Below are 17,264 nucleotides of genomic sequence, written 5' to 3'. Positions count from 1 at the left end.
AAAAAATAACCTTGTTTAATAGTAAAAAATCCAAAATGTCCAAAACATAGTATTTCAATGTTATTGTTAGATCTAAGTTCAGTAATTTCTCAGCAACAATTCTTTTATCAGCAGAAGATGCATTATTTTTCACCAGTTGTTGCAATTCCTTTCTACCTTTGCTTAACTCACATTCATTTTTAAATAAAGGTTTTTTTGAACATACATTTTCTGCTAAGGGTGTGACAGATGGTTTTTCAGTTAAATCATATAACTCTTCTGTATTTAAACTTAAAAATTCATTATTATATCGTAAATAGTTAAAAGGATCATTCAAAAGAAAACTAGAATTTAGTTTTGCACTGTATGGCTCATTAACCTGAAATGCCTCTAATGATTTTAGTCTATCTGATTCTCTGTTAAGAAGAGAGTTACAAAAACTCAATGAACTAATGTAAGAAAACCTCTCTGTTGTATTAGAGTCTGTATTTATATTCTCTTTAATTTCTTTCTCATTTTCATGAAAACATAGGTCTCCTTTCTCATTTCCATGAAAACCTGGATTATTAGATGATTTGCTAAAAAAAGAGTTAGAGCAACTAGTCTTTTCACCTTTATATTCAATTTTTGACATACTTGAATCATTAATTCTTGATGGCACACTAGTTCTTGGGCGAGGAACTGGTACAGGACGTGGAGGTGGTATAGGTTTTGTTGTATCTGTAACTAAACTTTGAGTTTCACTAAAATTTAAATTTAAACTTTTGTCCATTTTTATAAATAGCTTGCAAAACTTATTGAAATCACTTTACCAAAACATTACTTTTCCTGTTCAATTAACTTTCTATATAAAAAATAAAAATAAAATCATTAAGTAAAAAAGATTTATTAATTTTACAAAATAAACTGATTTTTATAAATTAACGAAAACATTTTTGATAAATTAAAATAGACAATACACTTAAATTGCAATATAATATTATATATGTATATATATATATATATACATTTATATTTATTATTTTTATACATACATACATATATATATATATATATATATATATATATATATATATATATATATATATATATATATATATATATATATATATATATATATATATATATATATATATATATATAATTTAAATTACTAACGTAAATTTTTACAGATATTAAAAAGTGTACTCTAATGAAAAAGAATTTTAAAAATTTGCACAGTTAGCTATTTTAAAAAATGGATTCGAATAAAAAAGTTGTGCAAATACGGAGAGTTGCAACATTGATTCCTAATAGAAAGCGAGTTAATTTAGTTCGAGACTATGCTCATTTAAATGAACAACATTTGTTTCAAGGTGGTTTCAATCTTGAAAGTACGTATAATAGATATTAGTTTAGTAAACAACTATTTCAAACTTTTTAGATATTTTACTTTAGAATATGTAAGTTGCATTTTAAATTAATAACCAATGTTAAAAAAAGCTAAGCTGTATTCATTATGAACGTAAACAATGATAATCTTATGCTTGTTATTCAGCTAAGTTAGTTTATTAGTTATTAAGTTTATTAGTTTATTCAGTAATGAAGCGTTAAAATAGATATAACAGAATAGAATAAAATAGAGGACATAATGAAATAGTTATAACAATGTTTATTCTTTTGCTTTTGATTAATTAAGGAATCAACTTTTTATGATAGAATATATTCTTCTACCATGTGGTAGATATTTTTTTTAGGAATACGAAGATATGAGATATCACAAAAAATAAATTTTAATATCTCGGGTTGAGATTTGCCAGTGTTGTTGTTAAAAAAGTTGAATTGAGCGAGGCAATTGCTGTCCGTTATACGATAAAAGCGCTTGCGATGACCGTAATTTGGTGGGATGATAAGTGGAGCAACATACCAGCTAACTGAGTTAATGTTGTTCTCGATTTTGTATATTTGGATGAGGTCGCGTTGTGTTCTATTTAAAAGAAAAGCTTTAATCTAGTCAAGAATTTTACCTTCTAATCCATAGATATCAATTTTTTGCGATAGTCTTTTGTAAGGGCTGGTCGAAAGCTTTGGCAAAGTCAACAAAGATCACGTCAACAGGAAGTGCATGAGATCGCTGTATGTTAGAAAGTCCATGGTCTCTAGCAGATTTATGACGCAAGCTTTTTTATTGATGAAGCCGTGTTGACAACCGGCAATAAGTCTGTTGGTTACAAGATGCTCCGTGATCTTATCTTTTGCCCATTTTTTCCTTTATTTTGCATGGTACAGAGGTAATGGAGATTGGCCTGTAATTTGCTTGGTCAAGTCTAAAGTCTTTTATGAACAGTGGTGTTATGCTTGCCAAAAGCTGCGACTTTGAAACTACGCCTTGATCTAGCGATTTCTGATAAATAATGGCAAGTGGGGCAGCAGCTGCATTGGCACATTCTTTAGGCACAAATGAGCTAAAATGGTCACCTTCAGTTGATTTGATTGCGTAGAGAGCAGATAAGTGTTTGTGAACGGGATCACAAGTGAATTTAACGGAGGAGATTAAACCGTTTGTGCGTCTGATGAATGGTGGTAAAGAATGATCTGACGGTTCAACAGTAAACACTGTTTATTTAGTATGTTGTCAATGAATGCTCGGTTTTCCTCAGAGGGTGAGCAAATAGAAATTGTTTGATTGCTGACGTATAAGGTTTTTACTAATTAATTATATCTAAACTGGCAATTAAATCTCAATAAAGTCTTCGTATATATTCAATTGATTATTATTAGATCTATTCTATGATAAAAAAAATGTCTCGAAAAAACTTGATTCATAAAGTAAAAAATCAACTGATTTTTGACTTTATGAATGGACCGAAAGTGCCTTAAAAAGTTTAAAGAAAAGTTGTTATTTATTTAGTCGTTCCTATAATATCAACAAGTCTCGCGTATTGAAATATAAAAAGATGGCATGGTGACAAGACAATTGTGTCTTCTTCTTGCCTCAGCCATTGTTAAATTTTAAATACGAAATTTATAAATGTATTGACGGCAAACTTACAGAAAAAAAAATGGCAAGATCAAAAAAACAAATACCGACAGATTCTTTCCGTACTTTTAATTTCCAATTGAAATCAACTGAGGAATTAATTGTGAATCTTTTTTATTGCCCAGATTATTGACAATACCTCTAGCTGTTGCTAGTCGGGAAAGGGTTTTTTACAATCAACAATGTAACAATCTAGGTTGACAAAATTAGCATTTTTAACATTCCAAATTTAAATTGCTCAAAATTGACTTTGATAATCTAATAAAAGAATTCACTGTTAGAAATACTAGAAAATTATAACTTTTTTTGCTTTTTTAATAAATGGTTAAATTTTTTCATAACTTATTATTTCATATTATTCTCTACCCTTTTTTGCATTGGTTTAAATTGAGTTAAAGGGAGTTGTAGAATTCTTGCTAAGGGCAGTGCCGTCACTAAGGGGGTGCGGGTCGCATGGGGTGACACCATCACAACCTGACAGAGAGAGGTGACACCAAAATAAAAAATCCAAATATGACAGAACTACTTACGCTTGTGTTAATTTATTTTTGCATTTGGCCTAACCAATAATTTTTAGATTTTGATTTTTTGATATTCTTTACTAACAACTCTGCTATTTCTTCATTTCTTCATTTCACGCAAAAATCTTTCGTTTTTTATTCAAGATCATAAGTTTGTAATTTGTATACCCCAATTTTTTTTAAAAAACATTTTTTTTTTCCAGAAATTCGAAACCCATTTTGTCGACCCTGTTTGTGAGAGGTGTAGAGAGGTGACAATAAGACTTTACCGCACTGGATGAAACCAACTCCAGCGACGCCACCGGGTCAGTGCACTTGCTGTGCTAAAATAACTACTACAAAAATATATATCTTTTTTAAAAAAATTGGGAAGAAAATAAAAAAAAATCCATCTTTTGGGAATGATATTTTATGAGAAAGAAAGTTTACATGGAAAAAAATAAGTTTGAAAAAAATAGTAACTGAAAAATAACAAAGCCATGATTGTGTATTATGTATGTATTTGGCCATAAAAAATTTTTTTACAAAATTAGACTTTTACAAAATTTGTATACACGGCTGGGGCAAGAAGAAGACAAATTCAGTCTTTTCGCCAAGCCCCTTCAAAACAAGAATATAAATAACAACAACAAAAAAAAGTATTACTGCTATCGCAATGTAATATATGCATAAAATACATATATAAATGCTAATATAATTAATACTTTTTATTTATATGCAATTTGATTTTTTTTAAATTTTTATTTATTGAGATTTTGAATTTAAAAATAAATAAAAATGAGATAAAACATGAACATCAAAGAAAGGCAAAGATTCAGATTAAAATCAAAAATAAATATGATCAAAAATAAAGTAAATAACAAGTAAATAAAATGAGTGATTACCTTGGTTACTCTTATTTAAAAGTTTCATAAAAAGTCTAGTTCGTTGTCAATTATCAAAAGTTTATTTTTTATTTTATTTTTAAATTGATCAAGCGAAGGAATTTTTTTAAAGCATTATCCAATAACGTGTTCCATAATTTAGGTCCTCTGATTGCAATCGAAAACTTAGTAGCAAAATAATATGCTTTAGGTTGAATATAATTGTTATTTGAAAATCTTGTTCGATATAAATGATTTATTTTTTCAAAAAATGAATTAAATAAAAATCTACTTTGAACATAAGTATAAGAATATGATATAAATTAAGTTGAAATACGTTGAGTATTATCAATTTATTAAGAAGAAATTTAGTGTGCGAGCAGCGATCCACGTTTCCAATAATTCTTACAGCATGTTTTTGTTTAATTAAAAGCTTTTTATTTTTAGCTACATCAGTGCTGCACCAAGCAACGTTAGTGTAATTTAGATAGCAATGAATAAAAGAAAAATAAATAAATTTCAAACAAGTTTGGTTTAACAACTGTTTGGCTTTATACAAGCGCCTATATTTTTTGAGACTTTATTATGGAATATACCTATGTGCTCTTTCCACGTTACATTTTCATCTAAAACTACATCTAGAAACGACAAAGAACGCTCTCTTTTGACATAAGAGTTATTAATAAAAAGCTTAGGAAGTTTTAAGGAAACGTTGTCTTTATCATGAAGACTGTGGAAGTAAGTATATTTTGGTTATTTTATATTTATGGACAGTTTATTGGATAAAAACCATTCGCTTAGTTTCGCAAGCTCTTTGTTCATTGTTCCAAATAAAATATTAATATCTTTATTAGAATAAAATACATTAGTACCGTCGGCAAATAAAATTGAGTTTAAGATATTGGAAAATATATCTAGAATTGATCCTTGGAGGACTCCGCAGTTAATTGTCATTAAATCTGTTTTTTCGCCATCATATAAAATGCATTGGTTTCATTCTTCAAATAACTCTTAAACCAATCTAAGTTAGAATTTATGATACCATAATTTTTAAGTTTATATAGAAGAATATTATTATCTACGGTATCAAACGCTTTGCTTAGATCAATAAAAACACCTAAAGTAAACTTTTGTTCATCAAAAGATCTAAATATTTCTTGTACAAGATTAATTATTGCATGATCGAATGACCGGATTTAAAACCAAATTGTTTATTGTAAAGAATATTATTTACATTTAAGAAAGAATAAAGTCTATTATACATTACTCGCTCCAAAATCCTGGAAAAACAATTAAGAACTGAGATCGGTCTGTAGTTGGAAACATCAGAAGGATCACCTGTTTTAAAATTTGGTGTAACCTGTGCACTTTTTGGTTTTTCAGGAAAAACTCCATGTTTTAAAGATAAATTAAAAATATGTAAAAGTGGTATTGTTATATATTTTAGTGATTTAATAACGACATTACTGCTAACATGATCTAAACCTGAACTTTTGTTAGGTTTTAACATGGATACTGAATTTAATAATTCTTCCTTCGTAAGTTCATGATTAGGCATAATAGCATTATTTGATGTCAAGTGCAATTTAAAGCTTATTTTAGATGGTTCAATTTTAGCGGCTAAACTTTTACCAACATTAACATAAAAATTATTAAGCGTTTTTGCTACCATAGATTTATCAACAACTAATTTATTATTGAATTTGAGATTTTTTGGCAGAGCATTTCTGTGTAAATTTTTCTAGCCAATTACTTCCTTAATAATGCGCTTTGTGTTTTGTAAACCATTACTTTTTATTATTTGATCCAGTGACGGATTAAGACTTTTTGGGGCCCGGGGCTATATAAAAGTAGGAGGCCCCGTTCCACTAACAACGACAAAAATGAGTAAAACAAAGACTTTCTTGAAAACGCTATAACTAATATTTATTTATATACAAATTTTATATTCATTTTATTGAATTGCGTTGAGTGATTTTTTTCTGCTTTTCTTTCCCACAAACTCTGCAATCGCATCGCTGAAATCCAAAGTTTCTGATAGTTTGGCTCAATAGTTAATCTTGCTATATTACTTAATCAACTATGGACCATTGTTGATTGGTGCATGTTCTTAACTCTTTTAAGAGTAGAGAATGATCTCTCAGCCTCGCAATTTGTTATGGGAATAGTTAGAAACAAGCGATTTGCTATATAAACATTTGGAAATACATCAATAATATCGGTTTCAACAATCCAATTTAAAACATGCAGAGGAATCAATGTGTTTTCAGTCTCAGATTTATCTTTTTTATGCGAAAAAAAACCCGGAGGCTGCAACTTTAATAATGTTACAAATTGTTCTATTTAAAATATTAAACTACATTCTAAATCATTTGAGTACACTTCTACTATTTTTTTCGCGCTTACTTGCAATTCCATGGTACTAATAGTTAACAGCTTCGATAGAAATCCAAATAACTTATTTACGTGGTCGTAACCATCACTTCATATAGTTAATTGTGTCACAAGTTTGTCAATAAGACAAAAAATGTATTCACTCGAAACTTGTCGGATACGCTTAAAGAATCAACTTGGTTTTCTCCGTTGCTCAATTTTTTAATTACCTTTCTTTTGTTCTTATCCGAATAACCTTTTTCAATAAATGAGCTAAGTTTTTTTGATTCATTCTCAAATCTCGTAAAGTCGTTTCGTAAGTTTTTTACAAAGTCAATTAGTGAAAGTAACATAATATGCTTTCTGTATGCAAATCTATTTCAACTTTTTGAAGAAATTTGCTAACTGCATTAAACCTCTTAAGTATGTGATGCCAAAGTACAGCCATGAATGCAAACTCTAGCTTAGTGATCTTATTTAATAAACACAAAGCATAATGACGAGTATCAGATTTTTCTTCTGTATCCTTAGCTATATGACATAGCGCTGCATGAATCCCATCAAAATTTTCTACCAAACTTTTTGAAGCATCTGACCTACATGACTATCGTGTATCTGATAGGCGCTTGAGTGTAGCATGATTTCCTTTCAATAAATCCCATCTATGTGTTAAAGCTACAAAAAATTAATACAAACTCTGGAGAACGCCAAAATAGTTGATAGAATTGATGTACTCACTGACACTGCACTGCCCTACTAAATTTAAAGAATGTCCAGCGCAGGGGATATAAAAAGCTAATTCACTCCGCTCTTTTAAACGTGCTTGTAATCCAGAATATTTACCAGACATACTACTTGCATTATCGTATGCCTGTCCCCAACAATTGGTTGTATCAATATCATATCTTTCCAGTAGATCTAAAATGTCAGTAATCAAAGATTTACCGTCGTGGCTTTTAACTTGTAGAAAACAAAAAAATCGTTCATACACGTGGCCATTTAGATAATAACGAAATATCACAGAATGTTGATCCACGTGAGAAATATCAGGAGTCAAATCTACGATAATTCCCCAGTATTTTGCTTTTTTTATTTCGGTAATAATGTGCGTTAAAACCTTTTGAGACATAATATCAATTAGCTCTTCACAAATAGTTTTAGACAAATAATTTACATTACCTTTGCCTTTATTTGCAAAAGTGTCAATGTGTTGCTTTAAAACTGGATCAAATTGAGTCAACAGTTCTAACATGCCTAAGGAATTTCCGTTATTTGACGATCCTATAACTTCATTATGGCCTCGAAATGCTGAACCTCTTCCGGCTAAAAAACGAATAACCGCTACTATTCTATTTAAGATTGCAGACCAATAACTAAATTCCCTTTTAATCTGGCTTACCATATATTCATCAACATGAGTATTTTGTTTTATGAATTCTATCCATTTAATCATACATTGAATATGTTCCTTGCTGTTTTCCCGGCCGAAAATAGTTTGTTTAGCTTTTTTCCAATTGTAAAAGCCATTTTTGACAAAAACGTTGTTGTAATCGGTTGAAAACAACTTGCAAACATAACAAAATACACATCCAGTGGATTCAGAAAACATCAACCATTTTCGGTCACACTTTTCGCCATTGTTCATCACTTTTTGAAAATATTTAACCGAATAATATCTGCACTGGTTTTTGAACATCCGCTTCGAAGATTCGAAATTAGAATCTTTATTTTGAAAAAAAGCATACCCCTTGTTTAAATGCTTCATACGTTCATTTTCCTTTAATTGTAATGGCCATAAAGCAGGGTCTTCGCGTAGAATGGTATCTAGGAAAAAAATCATGATAAATAAGCCTAATAAAAAAATAATAAGTGACAATTTAAAGAATAAAAATATTAACTGCCTAAAAAGTAAATTGTTTGTTTAGCAGATGTTAGAGGTGTCATTAAAGATAGTAAAACTTGGAGTACCTGAGTCAAGCTCATTATTATGCATTGTAGATTCAACACTTTGAACTTATTGAATTTTATTTGAAGGACCTTGGCAGGCTACCTCATTTTCCGTGTTATTGTTTTCATCTTTTCTTTCATTATTTTTATTATTATCTACAGTTTGTGGAATTGCATATTAGTTTGGTTTGATGAAAAAAAATTTGTCATTTTCGGAAGTTTAGCTACCATTTCCTCTCCTCTCTTTCTTCAATCTTCTTTTAGAAGCTCCACTTTCATATTTTCTTAGCATTTTAATTATAACTGTATAACCTGAAAAGTGTTAAACTGTTCTTTTTTTCTCTTTCACGAATTTGGCGCTTCAGCTATTAAATGCATTCACACAAGAACTCTTTTGTGCGGAAGTACAAAAGAATTGTAGAATTGCAATTGTTAATGCATTTTCAATAACAATATAATTATTCAAGTCATTAATAATTTTCCGAAGGGAGTTGTTTTTGTAGCAATTTGTACAAATGTTACATTCAATTATTGCTATAAGGCGCTGCTACCAATCTAGTAATTTTTTTTTTTGTAGAAGTAGTTGCGCTCCTTTGTTGTCAAAGAGCGGAAAAAATATATAATGCAGCGTTTTTGTTGACAGTTATTTTATTTTTGTGCTTTTGTTTTCAGATAATTTAGTAAATTTAACTTAAGCTCTTTTAAGTTAATAAAAGATTTAATTTTCAAAGTTAATAAAAAAATATTTACTTTGAATCGGGGCCCCTAAAATTGTGGGGCCCGGAGCTATAGCCCTCCTAGCCCCACCCACCCACACCCACACCCACACCCTTGATCAGTCACTGATTTGATCTGAATAGTAATTAGTTTTTGAACGTCTCAAAATTAACTCGAATAAACGTTTATAATTTTTATAGTTAGTTTCATTTTCTAGTATTCTTTTTTTATGATATTTGCAATAAAATCGCTGTTTTATTTTTGAATATTATTGAAGATTACAAAGAGGTATCGTTTATTAGTCGTTTTGTTACTTTCCTTTTGTGAGAATAAGACTTATTGCATTTATTTAAAATATTAAAAATCGGAACGATCTGTACGCCTTTACACACAGTTAAATAAAATTGACTAAAACTCTCAGTAATAGTTTAATTTGATTTCTCCAAAAATGTGAGAAATCAAATCAGACTATTATATATGTACTATTACGTCCGAGAGAAAAATCATTTTTTAAGTTTTCCTTTTTTAGCACATTTTGGTGATATGGCTGCTTTTCAAAATTTTAAATTTTTACAGCATGCAAAACATAAAATTAAGCTCAATAAATGTTTATATGACATTAAAAGATAAAATTTAAATTTTTTACACCAAAAGCTGTTTTGAAGGTAAAACGATTACATTTTTTTACCTATTTATTTAATCATAAAATTGAAAAAAATTACTATTTTTTAATAATTTTACAAAATCAAATTTAATATCACTCATATAGTTAAAAACTTGTCATTGGAATGACACCTTGATAAAATAAACTAATAAAAGAAAAAAAAATTAAACAAACAAACTAAAAAATATATTCAAAAAAATAATCTAATGCTAAAACATTTGACAATGAGTTTAATGCTAAATCTGGAAGCCAATTTAAGTTTCTGGTTTCATTTTCTTAGAGCGATATTGATTTTTGGATTGCTTATATTTTAAATTTTTAATGTTGTCATAAAAAAGCATGTTTAAATTTTCTGGGAAACGGTAGCAATGTTTAGTTTTTTATTTAAATTTACAAGAATTAATTACAAGAACTCTCTTGTAAATAAGATAAAAAAAATGATCGAGCAGCTACACATAAGGTGAAAATCATGAAGTAGAATAAGGCTTAACTTAAAACCTACATAAAGAAATAAAAACTTCCATACCAGCCTGGATCCAGGAGGGTAACAGATATTAGCGGTAGATATCTGTACAACATGGCACTGTTTAATACTCTGACATTTAACAGCTATTATTAAAATCAGTCGCTCTGAGAACTATTACAGAGTTCGGAAAACCTTACTACGGCCGGCCTTAGGACTATTTAATTGAGTTTCAGATTGTATTCTCATGAGCAATCAACAGGAATAGCTTTATAGCTATTATCAAAGGAAGCACAAGCTTCTGAGTAGAGCCAAGAAGATCCAGCATTCATCATTATAGGCGGAAAACAATGTAATACAGTTTTACATGTACTCCAGTCAAATAAATGAGGAAGGGGTGCAACGCTGGTTAACAGAATTATTCCGAATACTTTTTTTTATTTTCTTTTTATTTAAGTCCGCTAAGAAATCCATATGGTCTTATCACAGAGCACCGCGGATGAGCATTTAATCGAAACTTTACGCATCCTTCCAAACCAATGTCGCAAAACTTGTCAAGAGGTGGGGTTCGAACCAGCGATCTTTTGTTTCTGAGGCAAGTGCACGATCACTGCGCTACGGCTGCACAAACGCCCACCTAATATCCACAACTATCCACCTAAATGTCCACAAATGTCCACCTGAACCAAATACACCTAATGTCCTAGAAAACGTTCTACAAGACAATAGCTAGAGGAAGTTTTTTTCTTCTTTACAGAATTAATTTATTTTACCCGTAATAAAGAGTAAATCGACAGTTTTTTTTATTGAACTTTTAAGCATTTTTATTTATTATATCATTTTGTTTTTTATTGCAATATATGATAAAGGTTTTAGGAGAATAATCTGACTTGGTTCTCTGTACATTTTCACACCCGTAATAAAGAATTGAAGTATCTTACTACAGAGATAGCCAGAATGTTTTTTATTTATAGTCGATTTGTTGCATAAAATTTGTATCAATAAAAAAACTGGCTACCTCTGTAGTAACGTGAACTGTTCCATAAATCATCGCGGACTAAATTAAACAAGAAAAACAATTATGCTAAAATTTTTGGCTTTTCTGGGCTTTTAATCAATTAATTATAACACTAAGTTGAAAATAGATACCCATTATGCAGAACTTCAATTTTTATCATAAGCAATTCAAAAAATTTTTAAAAACATGTGTTTTTTTAACATTCCCGCTTTTAAAAAACTAAAAATTGAAAACAAATTTAGATAATCCTTTTCTAATAAGAACCTAATTTCGTAAAAAAAAATATTTAATAAGTTAAAAATGGAAAAATCTTTAAGAAAAGTAAGTAAAAATATATTTCCGCTTAGTAGCGCGTAGTGCGGCACGGATATATATTAAGGTTGTTTACGGAAGCTAAAGTTAAATTTTCGATAAAAAAAAAAAAAAAAAAAAGTTTTCTAAACTCTATTTTTGTTTCGGTAAGTTCAAAATAATTTCAAACTAATTAATTTTGCATCGAAACGATTTTTTCATTTCGAAATTGTTAAATTTGCTTCGAAATATTATTTCGATTTCGAAATTCTGAAAATATTACCGAAACAATTTTTTAATTTCGAAACTTTAAAATTTGTTTCGAAATATTTTTGCAGAGATTAGAACCCCAAACGTTCTTTTGCAGGAATTGGAACCCTCAGGATAAGATAGGGAGTTGATATTTTGTGGAAAAGGGAGGAGGGGGATCTGAAATGTTTTTGCGTGACATAATTTGCGAATGACCCTTTACATCTATCCGGTGAAATGTTTCATATAAAATATTAGCCCTCTCAAATTGAATAAAATCTACCTACAGCAAAAGCTACTTAAGTGTTTTTGTTTACAATTTAAATTGTAAATTATGAACGTAAAATTTTTTAAATTTTTGCTTATTCACTTATTCAAATTTTTACTTATCAATTATTGAATAAAGATGCTTAAAAGCATCTTCATTCAATATTGAATAAGAAAAATTTGAACTTCTAATTCAAAATTAAATTCAAAACTAAAATGTGGTTAAACTATAGTTTAAACTGGTGTAGTTACGACTATTAAAAAGTTCGGCTGTCGACAAAATCGGCTAATATATTTTCAAAAGTCGACCAAAGTCGACTTTTGAACTTATATCACTTTTGAAATTATATTTAATAAATTATAAACTTTTGAAATTATATTTTGAACAACTAACACTTTTTTGAAATCTACTAAGTCAACTAAAAGTCAATTTAGTCAAAATGTAAGGGGCGGGGGAAAGGGGGGATTAATAAAAGAAATCAAGTAATTTATGTTTGTTTTATATATATTTAAATTATATAACTTAAATATTAATGAAACAAAACAGTATGAACACCACGCAGGATAAATTTTGCTAGGTCCCAATGATTTAATATTGTGAAAAAGTCCCTTAGATTTCATGATAAATATAAAATAAATAAAAGTCTAAAATAATAAAATAAAAGTATATATAAGTTTTAAAGTACAATATTTAGGTATGAAGGGTCTCACTTATCTTTAGAGCCCTAGTTAAAGAACGGAACGGATCGGCACTGTATGTCGGATCGGCATTGTATGCAAATGTTTTTAATAATAACATGCAAAGTCTGCAAAAAAAAAAAAAAAAACAGAAAAAACAACAACACATAACTATAAAGTTTTTTAAGTATAGTAATTATTGTCATATGATATGAATTTGTTTAATAATGCAGGGCCGTCAAGAAAAATCTTTAGACCATAAAAAGGTAGATGCCAAGAAGCTACGTAAAAACCTTTTTTGGCGAGCCCTCGTTATATGATCAGTCGTAAACCCAGAAATACAGAAGCTAACTAACAATATTTTGCATTTAAATTAAGTGGGATATCGAAAAATGAAGTTTGTAATTTTGATTATTTATTATTTATAAAAATACTTAAGAAATGAAAAAATATGCTAATATGGTAAAAATAGAGAAAAAGTATACAAAAATAGTGTAAGATAAAAATAATATTATTTGCAGAAACACACACCCAATAAATCTTTCCCAAACTCTTTTCAGGCCTGGTTGTTTGTATATTATTTTTTAGATACTATGTTAGAACAAAGATTCGGCAAGTTATTTACTGTTAACAGTACGCATCGTTAACTTAGGCGGATATTAATTTAATTTAGTTATCATCCATAATTACCGGAAGACGTTATGAAGCTACTTTCAGTATATTAAAAGTTACTATTGAGTTACTTTTAGTTGTTACAAGTTACCGCAGATACCGGTACCAGTAATAAAAGTAATTTTTTTGGAAGTTGCTGAAATTTTTTTTTTTTTAGGTCCTAACGGTCACAGAAGAAGAGAAGAAGAAGTCCTAACGGTCACAGAGAACAGCGGAAGTGCATTTAACCAGGAAGTTCACGCCTCCTTTCTAACCGTGACGCAAATATATGTCAAGAGCTCGTTTCGAGCCTGGATCTCCTGCTTATAAAGCAAGCGCTCTAACGACTGTGCTACGGCCGCACTAAAATCCTCAAGCCCTTAATAGAACTTCAAGAGAGTAAAAAAAAAACTTAGTGCCGGATTAGGAGAAAGGTTGCTGGGATGGAGGGAGATCTATACTTTAATTTTTGATTTATAATGAAAGGAAGGGGAAGGTGGGGTAAGGGTGGGGTGGGGGGTAAATAATTTATTCCGGCTCTGAAAAAACTACATTCTATTCAACAGTCATATTTGCTTTTGTTAACAAAGTAAAATTAAAAAGATTTATAATGTTCAATCAAATAAAAAGATAATAGAAATACATGTATAAGTACTATTATTCGACTAAATTAACTTTTAGTTGATTAGTAGAAAATCCAAAGTCGATTAGATCGACTATTAGATTTTTCAAAGTTGACTAATTTCGACTTTCGTCCAGTCGACTTTTAGTCGATTTAGTCGTGGTCGATAGCAACGCTAGTTTAAACATTTTTTAATTTCAAATTTGCATAACGTAAGTTAAAACTTTAAATTAAGAGTTTACATAAAAATTCGTGCGCTTTTCCTCAAAGATATAATTATGATATTTAAAAGTTATAATATGCAATTCCCCTCTAACTCACGTATATGAAATCATTGTTGCAACGTATACGGCTAATTACTCTCTTGTGGTTATTTGGATGAGATTTACAATAATACAACTATGTTTATACCTTAGCTATCTTTTTGTTACATAACTCTAAAATGTAACTAAAGTTATAATAATCTCCTTAATCGCTCGGTAACCTAAGTGAAGTAACATGTGTTACAAATTTACTTATAACATAAGTTACTAATTTATTAATATTTGTTGTGCGCGTATGAGTTAAAAAAACTACTTGCTTTTTAGTTTGAGGAAACATGTCAAAAACAAACAAACCAGACATTAAAAAAAGGAATAAGAAAACAAAGCTTCGTTTGAACACATTTCGAAATAGACCAAAAGAATCAAATAAAATGCAGCATATGTTATAAGATTCTACCTTACAACAGTTCGACCAGTTCAATGCAATCCCATTAATCAATTGATTATTGCATTAATTCAAAAATATCTAAAAAATCAACAATTTTAATCAACGATGACGATATATCCGATACTGAGAGCGGTAATGAGAATGGTTTTGAAGAGACTGGTCATAAAAAATTAAACAATTTATTCGTGAACTTTATTGTTGGTACTGATCAGCCGATTTCGATAGTACGTCATCCAGATTTTGTAAATTTAGTTAGTGAGTTAAACAAAAGCTACAAAATGCAATGTATAAATACGGTGAGCAAGAAATTAATTCCATCAATTACGGACAATCTATCATCGATTTTAATGCTAGAATTGATAGGATGTCATTTCATTACAATTACTTGTAATGGTTGGTCATCATTGAGTAAAAACAGCTACATCGGTATGACTTGTCATTTTTTCTGACAAAAATATGTTTATGTCTGAAGTGAAAACAGCTGAATATTTATTTAATACGTTAAACGCAATCTTTAGTGAATGGTCAATCAGTAATAAGATTTTTGCACTAGTTACTGACTAAGGTGCAAACATTTTCTCTGCAGTAAATAAATTTGATGATGATGTTCTTAAGATTCCATGTGCTGGTCATCGTTTGAATCTTGTGGTAAACGATCTTCTAAACAGGAGAGATATAAGAGCAAAAAAATTTAAAAAAGCGTCAAAGCGTTACAAAGTAAAAGATTTCGACGGTAATGGAAAATTAATTAAAATAGAAATTACAGAAAGTGAAGTTAAAGAAATTGAAAAAATTAACGAAGGCAAATTGGAAATTGTCAAGGTAAATTCATCCTGCAGGCACATTGTTGGTTCATTTAAGCATTCGGAGATGTTACAAAAAAAGTTTAGAGAAGTTTAAGAAACACTTCGATATGAAACTAATATAAAGTTAGTACAGGATATAGCTATTCGTTGGAATAGCCAATTCGATATGATTGAATCTATATTAACTAATAAAACTGCGTTGGATATAAGCATCGAATACCAAAATATAAAAGACAATCTTCCCACTGCACAGTGGGCCAGAATGCACTTTTACTGGACAAAATTCATTATAAGTGCTATATTCACTAAATTTGGCATGAGTACCAATATGAGATCACACTTCTTACAAAAGAGATAATTTTTTTAAATTTAGTTGTTATGGATACTTATATTGCTTAGTTATCGGATACTTTCCTTAGTTACAAAGTGGTAAATTGATATTTGAATATCTTATCGGATTTTTGACCCACCTATATTGAATAAAAATTGAGTATTTAGGTAAATAATGTTTTAGGAATAATAAAAGCAAAAAATAGTGCAAGAAAACGTTATCAATTTTAAATTACATCAAAAAATTATAAAACAATAATATCGTTTGAAGATTGTTTAAGTAATTGTAAAACATCCGAAGGAAATGCTTTATGATTTGTTTGGTGTGATGTTGATTTACGCAATGATGAAATAACAGGATCACTGGAAACTAGGAGTCTATTGATAAGATCAGTATTTGTTGCTTTTCTGGATGTTTTTCGGCTGAATTTTTCGCGATAAGATTTAAAGTCTTTATTTCTAGCCTCTTGAGCTTCCTCTGACATAAGTCCGATGGGTAATGTAAGGCTTTTAATTATGTCATGTCCATGTATCAATACTTTGTGAACTGATTGAGCCATGTAATACCATGGATAAAGGGACACATATAGTCTAAAAGTGTCAAAACAATAATCCTTGAACTTTAAGCAGTCTATTTCATATCCTGAAGAGAGCGTTACCAAGATAATGTAAAATCTGAATATAAGGTTTTGGTCAATACCCAGAATTTCAGCTGTTTGTTCATATGCTGCAAAAGCACGCCTTGAGGTATTGCCATCATTACTTGTTCCAGAACCACCACTTTTAGGGAAATCAACAACAAGTCCCATTTTGTTCATAAAATCAGTCTGAATCTTTTATTTAGCTATAGATGCCTTTTCTTTGTGTTCTTTAGATCTTGCTTGCCACTTTCTTGTTTCTTTTTTATATGCAATGTGCAATAACATCTCAAAAAATCGAATCCATGCATGAAGACTGGAAAGACCATATTTGAACTCTCTGTTAGTATAATCTATATTAAAGATATCAAGACTATTCATATTTTTTGGAGAGACACCACACACTGAACAGCATTGGTATGAGTTATTTTTTTCAGATAATATTGTTTGAACCTTC

General features: G+C 29.5%; 2 protein-coding genes across 2 annotated transcripts in view; both read right to left on the bottom strand.

Moving 5' to 3' along the window:
• Window positions 1-833, bottom strand: part of LOC136092468 (uncharacterized) — a 129,179-nt gene extending 128,346 nt beyond the window's left edge. Inside the window, exon 1 of the mRNA XM_065820743.1 lies at window positions 11-833. Coding sequence (XP_065676815.1) covers window positions 11-751 — 741 coding nt within the window. The 5' untranslated portion in view covers window positions 752-833. The remainder of the gene's footprint in view (window positions 1-10) is intronic.
• Window positions 834-7,440: 6,607 nt separating this feature from the next.
• On the bottom strand, window positions 7,441-8,595 carry LOC136091688 (zinc finger MYM-type protein 1-like). Its single transcript, XM_065819396.1, has one exon. It carries the CDS (start codon window positions 8,593-8,595, stop codon window positions 7,441-7,443), a length of 1,155 nt encoding a protein of 384 aa, XP_065675468.1.
• Window positions 8,596-17,264: the final 8,669 nt, after the last annotated feature.

The sequence above is a fragment of the Hydra vulgaris genome, chromosome 15 (genome assembly GCF_038396675.1).
Source record: "Hydra vulgaris chromosome 15, alternate assembly HydraT2T_AEP".
Taxonomy (NCBI): domain Eukaryota; kingdom Metazoa; phylum Cnidaria; class Hydrozoa; order Anthoathecata; family Hydridae; genus Hydra; species Hydra vulgaris.
Note: the sequence above shows the minus strand (reverse complement) of the source record. Positions and strands in the feature narration are given on the sequence as shown.